This window comes from Bacillus rossius, chromosome 3 (assembly GCF_032445375.1).
Source record: "Bacillus rossius redtenbacheri isolate Brsri chromosome 3, Brsri_v3, whole genome shotgun sequence".
Lineage (NCBI taxonomy): Eukaryota > Metazoa > Arthropoda > Insecta > Phasmatodea > Bacillidae > Bacillus > Bacillus rossius.
This window is the reverse complement of record NC_086332.1, coordinates 95,757,154-95,765,815: the sequence shown is the minus strand read 5'-3', so window position 1 is coordinate 95,765,815 and position 8,662 is coordinate 95,757,154. Positions and strand designations below refer to the sequence as shown.

Sequence of the window (8,662 nt, the reverse complement as noted above, 5' to 3'; positions counted from 1 at the left end):
TGTCTTTTATTTTGTTAGTGTCAGATGTCACACGTTTTGACAGGTGGAAAAAAATAACAGAGATGTGAGTGCGTGTATCGTAGTTACACGACACGGCACACACACTTTTTTACCGTGGGAACACAGCGCACCATAACACTGCAGAACGTTTATAAAAAAAAAACCTTTATTTTTCGGTTACAAAACACCGCGGATTTCTGAGTACCATGGATTCTCGGGGTCCGGATTTGCGCGAGTTTACTATATATATACATATATATATACTCACACAGATTGTGGGTATCATGGCCGATGCTCAGCATATATATATATATATATATATATATATATATATATATATATATATATAATGTATCCCATCCAATGTGAATGTGATAGTGCTAACATATGTGTGCGACGCGGTAACGTGGTATCCAAGTCCCATCTAGGTTCCAAAAGTTGTTTGTTTCTTAGTCTACTAATTATTATTTTGCTTTTCATTCTTAATGTTAATGTTCATCTAACACTTATGCTTTTGTTAAAATTATTTTTATGTGATATGAAAATAAATTTACATGTTTTAAGAAGTGTAAAAAGTTAAGGAAAAATTTGGGTGTCTAAACTTAAATATTTTTTTTTATTTATTTATTTTTTTTACATGTTTCAGATGAAATCTTCAGTCACTCAGCTGAATTGAAACACTGTTTAAAATAAAACTTTACTGATTTAATTTTGTAATGTGAATGTAGTCTTGAAGTGATGTACTACACATGATAAAGAATTTTTATTGAATGCCACTTGCAAATATAATGCAAGGCTGAAAAAAGTTAAGTTCTGTTACCTCAAATGGAACCTGTGTTGTGTGAATTTTCAAGGCAGTGTTTCGGGAAACATTCAACTTATGGCATGGTAACTTAACTGCAGTTGTGTATGTTTGTTTTTGTATATATCTTAACAGCCTTAATTTACTTCAACTGTCTAGAGTCAAGTGTTGCAGTTAAGACTTTTAGCATACACACTTCAAATTATTTTAAAAGGCACTTGTTCAAACTGTCTAAGAATGTGATCTTGTTATTTATATCCATGCATAGTGTGAAGAGGTAAAAAAATTTTAATTTGTAATAATTTTTCTGTTTGCACATGACATGTAAAGTATCATAATATTGGTAAATAATATTCAATAAATTGACAATAAACATGAGTTGTATTATATATTTTTTTTGATATGCCTAAGATCATGGGTGTGAATCTCTGTGGAGCCCGGGCCACCCGTGGAATCAAAAAGCCTCTCGTTGAGGGGGCCTGTTTGTGCTTGCAAAATCGAAACTGTGAAACAGGAATGATAAACGTAATTTTGCCTTCCCCCTCTCCCTTTTCTGTACTACTACTTCGGAATTCTACAGATAAACTAAGATTAATAAGTGTTTTAGAATACTGTTAGCTATATATGAGAGATATTAATTTTATAAAATAAAAAGTAAGGATCATTTCACCAGTTATGTTACAATCCATTTAAAAATATTTTTTTTTTTTTTTCATTTCATCACATGAGCTTATGGCTGTTGCTTCAAAAAAAAATTATTATTTGGCCTGTATGATGTTATGATAATGAACTCTGCATACGTGCAAAAACATGTCAATAGGACTAATTGAGCTTCCTAATGTAATACATTTTTGTATAACTTGCATTTGGTGGTAATCTGTCAAAAGACTTCATTCAAATTTCTTTAAATGTGTTCAATTAAAAGTGTGCAGGGTTTAAAAAATCAACTAACTTTGGTAGAAAAATTATGAAATCTAAACATGTACATTATTATTAAAAACAAATACAACAATATGCTATATTTGTAGTACAAAAGGAGACCTGGGTACATAAACATTACTGCATGTATCTCTGTGCTTGTAATTCCTAAACATATTAGCTACAACCCACTTGACACATGGCACTGGAGGTTTGCCTTACAACCGCCTCCCCCTCTGCTGTGCATGCTTGCGTGCCCACTCCGCCGCTTGCAGAGACAACACCTCACGTCGCAGCATTTAACTCACCACTGCTATGCACCTCCAATTATTCTATAAAGTTTGTTTTCTTCAAGATACAAAGGATTCACAGGAGAATTTCCGAGACAACAGCAACCTTTAAGGAAACTAAGATTCTCTACAGTAGAACCCTGTTATAACGTTTTTCGAAGCATAAGGAAAAAAGATCATGAGCAGGAAATATCAATTTAGCACTTTTCAGTGTTTCAACTTTTTACTAATTGACTTATCAAGCTATTTAACAATATTTAATGTTAAAACCGCTGAGGGGTACATGTGATGCTGGAGTTTGCTTAGTCAAGCCAACAATTTTTTCAACTTTGTCGTGCTTTCAGCTTCTACTTAATTTGTCTTTAAAGACACACTGCCACATTTCTGTAAAATTGTCTCATGATTCATGATAATGAATTTATAGTGGAAATGCCTATTTCCATTTCCTACGCCACTTGAAAATGTGTAATTTTGTAATTTCTACGTACAAATGAAATTAATTGAACTCTTTTATCACCAATAGGAAACACTATTTTTTACTGCCATCACGGAATAGTTGGCAAACTATAATATTGTAAAGCTACATACGTACATATGAAAACACACTAGAATGGCAAGGAACCTAAGGATTTTTTTTTCAAGACAAGGGTGTTAACAGACATGTACTGCAAATGTTATGTACTTTTGATATATTATATTCACAATGTTAGCCAGCACTAATGTGTAGTGTTAGTGTTCTGGCACACTTACATTTGGTTTTTTTTCATACAATCCTATGTGAACAATCTCTATCTATGGTATAACTGTTACTGTAAAAACAATTTGTACTTAAAGTACTCACAGATGAGATAAGTGTTGAAATAGTAAGGCTTTTAAGTTTTTTTTGTTTGCATTTATTGAATTTTAGAAAGCAAACATTATAAGCAGGAAATGCACAATTCGTGAAACGTTACATGCAGAAAATAAAACACATTGTCCTTATGGGGAAAATGTCGGGACTTAAAAACATATGATGTTATAGCTAAGAAAACATTATAAAAGGGTTCTACTGAACTTTAAACCAGTAAGTACTGATGAACAAGCAATTTTTAGAAGAATCACATTCGTCTAATTCTGGAAAGCTTTTTGCTTAAAATGTGCTCTCCCAATTTTACAACCAAGCAAAATGAAGTAACAGCTAATATTTTAAACAATTGAAACTTAACAACTCATCTCAGACTGTGTAATCCTCCAGAAATGACTAAAGCTTTCAAAAATGGTCTTGCCACTAAAGAGAATAAATTGTGATAGCCAACCCATGTTGAACCAGTGAAATACAACTGGGAAGAGCTGTCTCATTCTGTATCAATACACTCTCAATTAGACAAATTGATTGTAGTTACACCTATCCCTCTCTTAGCATGACTAATTCGTTCCTGAAAATGCTCGTGTTATTCAAAATCGCGTATTCTGAAGCATTAGTTTCTATAAATAGCAAGGCTAATTTATTTAATGGGTTCCAAAATTGTTTACGAAAATATACTTTACGTAATATAAATACGTTTAACAACACGCAACTATAAATATGTCACATCATTTATCTTAATATGCCTCCCATTGCATTTTGTATGACAAATATGACACCACGTAACAGGAGATACATGGTTATGTACTTTATCGTCAGTCTGCTGGCTGACTTGCCCGCCCGGGCGTGACCTTTAACTCATGTCGCGTACCTTTCTAAACCATGGGCGTCGCAAGGATATATTTTTTGGGGGGGGGGGGGCTGCAATTGGTTTAGTTGTTGAGAAATATCCATCCCCTGGGAAAAAAGCGGGGGGTCCGGAGGTCCTCCCCCGGGAAAATTTGGGGTTTGAAGGTGCAAAAAGGTGGTTTTTAGGCATTTTTCTTTCCTAAATATTCTAATTATAGTTGGTTGCAATATATAATTTATTTTTTATAAAAAATATTTTCAGAGAACAAATTTGTAAAAACACAGTGCTCACATTACCACGATTGGACTAAATGCACCATGCGCAACATATGGGTTACATCACAGAAATCATGTTAATTATATAACTACGAAACTAAATATATTATTGGAGGGGACGAAATTGAAGACTTTTATTATTGGGGGGGACGTGCCCCCCCCCCCCCCCCCCGTTACAACGCCCATGTCTAAACTATCCTTTTCTGACAGTGAAACCGATATTACTGTCCGGATAATTACATTTTAATTTTTCAAAAATTAAAGTGCTTATTCGCGTATCACCCCCTGGTTCACACCAATCCTGTCAGGCCTATGATTGCAACATTCATTAACAATCTTTTCCACGTGAATCATCTGTTCATTTCTGTACCTGGAATCTAATGTCAAATATATTCCCGCTAGTACAACCAACAGCATCAAACTTAGATAAACTTTTGGTAAGAGTCCTTATTTCGTATGATTGTGCGCACAGTTAACTTGCTTAAAACTAAAGTGCGACCAACATAAGCGTGGCCTTCATTACAATCTGCGCGCCGTAATACTTCTAGTTTTGTCTCAAATACTTGAACACGATGCATTATGAGTGATCAAGCACATACAGTTACCGGCAGCTGAATGGGCAGACATATCTTTTGTTTGAGTTAATTCCCTGCCACTGGCTAGACCGCTAGACTGAGTTAACAGCTCGGTTTGTGGCCAGGCGACAACGGTACGGCATGGTGGCATATGCACGGACGTAAAAACATTTGGTCCTTTACACTCCATAGCCGCAATTTAACTTGACATAGCTGATGTTTGTACAACAGCCGATAGCGTAGACAGACCTGTGCTCGCATCTCTTCCCCCCTTGTTAAGCTAACTGTACATCTGTTGTTTACAGAAGTTGAAACAGACTTTGTGGCGTTGTGCTCTGTTTTTTTTCGCAATCTGAAGACGTGTTAATTGAGGGATAGGTGTATTATAAATGCTGTAATCTCCCTTAATGAGGTCCACAATCCCACTTTTTGTCATGTTCAAAAAACTAATTGGAAAATAATTATGAGTTGCAATCTCATGGAAGGAGACTTGATGAAAATTACTTAAAACATGTTGAAGACATTAGGCAGATGTTGAGACACGTACCTTGCGCTTGTACGACGGTTGATATTTGGTCTGGGGGTAAGTTTTGGCATGCCAAAGCTTTCAAGTCTGCCACATATATGGTGGAATAGCTTCACTGCTACATAAAATATACAGTGGGTACTAACTGACCTCAAAGAATATCGTAGCCACCGACAATAGAGCAATTTAGTAAAATCCTTTGAATTTTGAAATATTCTTTTGGTGATGTAAATGATAACGACAATGAAAAAACCAAGATCAAGGTGTCAGTGATGATGTAATGGAACAATTACCTTCCAATTTAATATGTGTCTCCCATACCTTCTCACTTGGTGCCAGCTCTGACACAAGAAATTATAAGAACCCATTAGAGATGTGGATCTTGAATGTTAGAAGGCCCAAAACTGCAAAGGTAAGAGAGAAATTAATAGAAAAATTTAAAGTTTATTAGTACCCACTGTTTTATTGTAAGGAATAATTTGCAGAATATTTGGCCCATTTTTAGACTTCCAAAATTTCCCAAGGGCAAAAATGCTTCACTTGCAATCCTTTCATTTCGTTAATTTAAAAAACTTATATGTGTGTGTGTTTTATTTTTTTGAATTTTAGGCTTTAAGAACCTTGTATACGAAAATCTAATGGATGTACCGATTGAAGCTTTTAACATCATTCCTACGGAAAAAGGACCACCCGAAGACGAATTTCAACTTTGGAGAAGACCATGAAAGTCATTCTGTCGTCAGCCCAGGCCCCATATATGTGTGAAGTGCAACGACGTGTAGTAAAACCACATGTTTTAAAGATTTTACTATCATTTACCAGTATTCTGTTAGGCATAATCAGGGTTCAGTACACTATGCTGACTAGGGCTAGGGCTCCGAACCTAGTGACATGCTGGGGCCTTCCACCCATGCAATAGCAAATTTGTTGGATTCAGAACTAGCCTGGTGCCCTCCAGGATAAAGCCAGCAAACCAACACCAGTATTATCACTAGGCCCACCCCAGGTTTTGACACCCAAACTGCAGGTGATAGATAGTAAACCTGACTCATACTTAGTAGATAAAATTCATCAAAAGCGTGATAAACAACAGGGATGAACCCAGGATTGACTTCTGGGAGGGGCACCGGTAGTCTGTACCTATCATAATACCTGTTTATTACTTCAAAAGTCGTATTATCCCCCCTTTTCTTGGGAGGGGCACGTACCCCCTCTAAATCCGCCACTGGCAGACGATTCCAAGTGTTGTGGCAAGGATTTACAGTGATAGTTAAGACATGGGTAGTGAGTAAAGATATGGTAATTTAAGTTTTCTCAAGCAGTGTGTGTGACTTAATTTTTGTGCATATTGATTAATTTTTGATGTGAAACTTATTTGGGTGCAACAGGAGGAAAATTTCAAGGCTGAATTTTAATGCATTGTTGTGAAACATTGTTGTGAAACAATTTCTCACTCTAAAAGGATGGAGAATAGGTTGCGGACGGTGCAGAGAACTCGTCGGGGCTCGTCCCCTTGAGCGGGCTCCACGTGGCGGCATGCGGCTCAGGTTGAACCCTGCCATGCTGCAGAGATAGGCGGGTCGCGGCGGTAATAACTCGCCTACGCCTGACACCAACCGACTTGCTGGCATCTAGTAAGGGAGTATTTTGGCAGAGGACAACACAAATGGGGTTTGAGTTTATTGTTGTGCACCGTGTCATGGGCCATATTCACAAGAAAATGGTGTTGTTCTATGTATTATTTTAATTACTTGTGTAAATCAGTATTGTTAAACAATGTTATAAGAGTATTGTTTTAGCTGTGTAACTGAATATTTTTTTGCTGGTTTATTTGCAATATGAACAACATGAGGAGAACCCATGAATTTGCTCTTTACTGACGTTAGATGTTTACACATCACCGGCAAGTACTGAAAGACTCGCTCACATTTTTTTAGGCATGGGTCTATGTAATCCACTTAAGGTATCATGTGTGCATAATTGTGTATTAGCATGAGTGTGTAATAAAACCTGGTGGGTAGCCATCCACAGTTATACACGTACTCTGTCATTCTTATTTTCACATAACTGAATTCAGCCTTTGAAGGATGTGGCACAGTATGCTGTCCAGAGAAAGAGTATGCCTGGTGTCAATGGTGGAAGCAGTATAACATTATCTTAAACAATACTTAAATTCTTTAATCAGCCAAGATGCCTACGCTCACATATGCCCTCGAGTCTAGTGTGCTGTACTGTGTTTGTTTACTCATGATTCAACATTTTGGCTAAACTGAGCTGGTATGTTCCCTATCCTTTCCATTTGGACAACTCCAGCACACATAACCACCATTACAATACTAGGCTATCCCAGGTTTCTAAACTATAAATCGAGGTGATGACTGCTATTTTTTGTGTGTCACATCTTAGCTCTTTGCATACTGCATTTGGTTGGAGTAATTTCGGTAATGGAATGGAATCAGATTATAAAGGAAATGTGTTCACACTGTGCTGTCATCTGTGGAAGTCTCAGAAATCTCGAATGGATGTCAGACCCACGTGATTTATCTGTATGTATTGCTTCCGCGAATATCGCAGAATAAGCACTGCACATAGGTATTAAAAATAACATTTTATAACAGTGCAACTATCCTTTAATATTTTATGTTATAAATTGTATAGTAATAGAAATAAATAATGACAACTAAAAAAATTGTTAGTATCTTGCATTACAAATTTGACAACATTTAGTGTTATCATGTGTGTATTAAAATATTTCCGATTAATATTTTAGTAATGCCATAGCAGTAAAACCCCTAACATGTGTACCTAAGTACAAGCTCCCTTTTTTTTATAAGAAATAGTTAAATTATAAAACATACTCTCAAATCTTTATTTTAAATTTATTAGGTACTTTACAAAATGTTTGAATATGTAACAAATGTATAACTCAGGAACATGGCAACTATTCTGATTTGAAAGAAGGGAGGACAGAACATATTTTATTATCTTTGAATAATGTGTTGCATCTCGGATGGAACAACAAGAAGGATATTTTTGATAAACAATCGAATGTGGCACATGTGTTACACATCATTATTACACGACATACATTTCTGCTACATGAAGTTTCAGTATGCAAATTAAAAATGTGACAAATATTTTCTTCGTGAAAAAGGATCACAACTTTTCAGATCAGTGGTTTCAAAGATACTTCAATGTTTCAACAACTCACTCTTAAAATTCTTGTTCACATTTAATTATTTAGTACTTTGAAAATGCTAGTTGGTAAACTATGCATTTTGCACACTATGTCTTTAGTGACGATGAAAAAGAATTACTGCAGATAACCCCCGCTGTACTTGGGTGTTTAATGTTGCCACACTCACCTCAAATCATGCACCGACTTCTCACGTGTTGAAGTTCACCAAGGCGACGTCACTGAAGAACTCGGCGGCCAGAGTCTGCCCTCCTTCCCTTCTCGTAGGATGTATGAACTTCGATGACGAGAACTCCGGGCTAGATGACTCGGGACACAGCACGAAGCCCTGGGTTATGACCTCCACTCGAGACTTGCATACAGTGATTCAGGGACGCAACAACTAA

At 36.3% G+C, this 8,662-nt stretch overlaps 1 protein-coding gene across 2 annotated transcripts in view; it reads left to right on the top strand.

Moving 5' to 3' along the window:
* LOC134531050 (protein phosphatase 1B) overlaps nt 1-1,180 on the top strand; it is a 97,586-nt gene extending 96,406 nt beyond the window's left edge. For both annotated transcript variants that reach the window (XM_063366560.1, XM_063366559.1), the window contains exon 9: nt 647-1,180. In XM_063366560.1, coding sequence (XP_063222630.1) covers nt 647-676 — 30 coding nt within the window. In that variant the 3' untranslated portion in view covers nt 677-1,180. The remainder of the gene's footprint in view (nt 1-646) is intronic.
* The last annotated feature ends 7,482 nt before the right edge of the window (nt 1,181-8,662 follow it).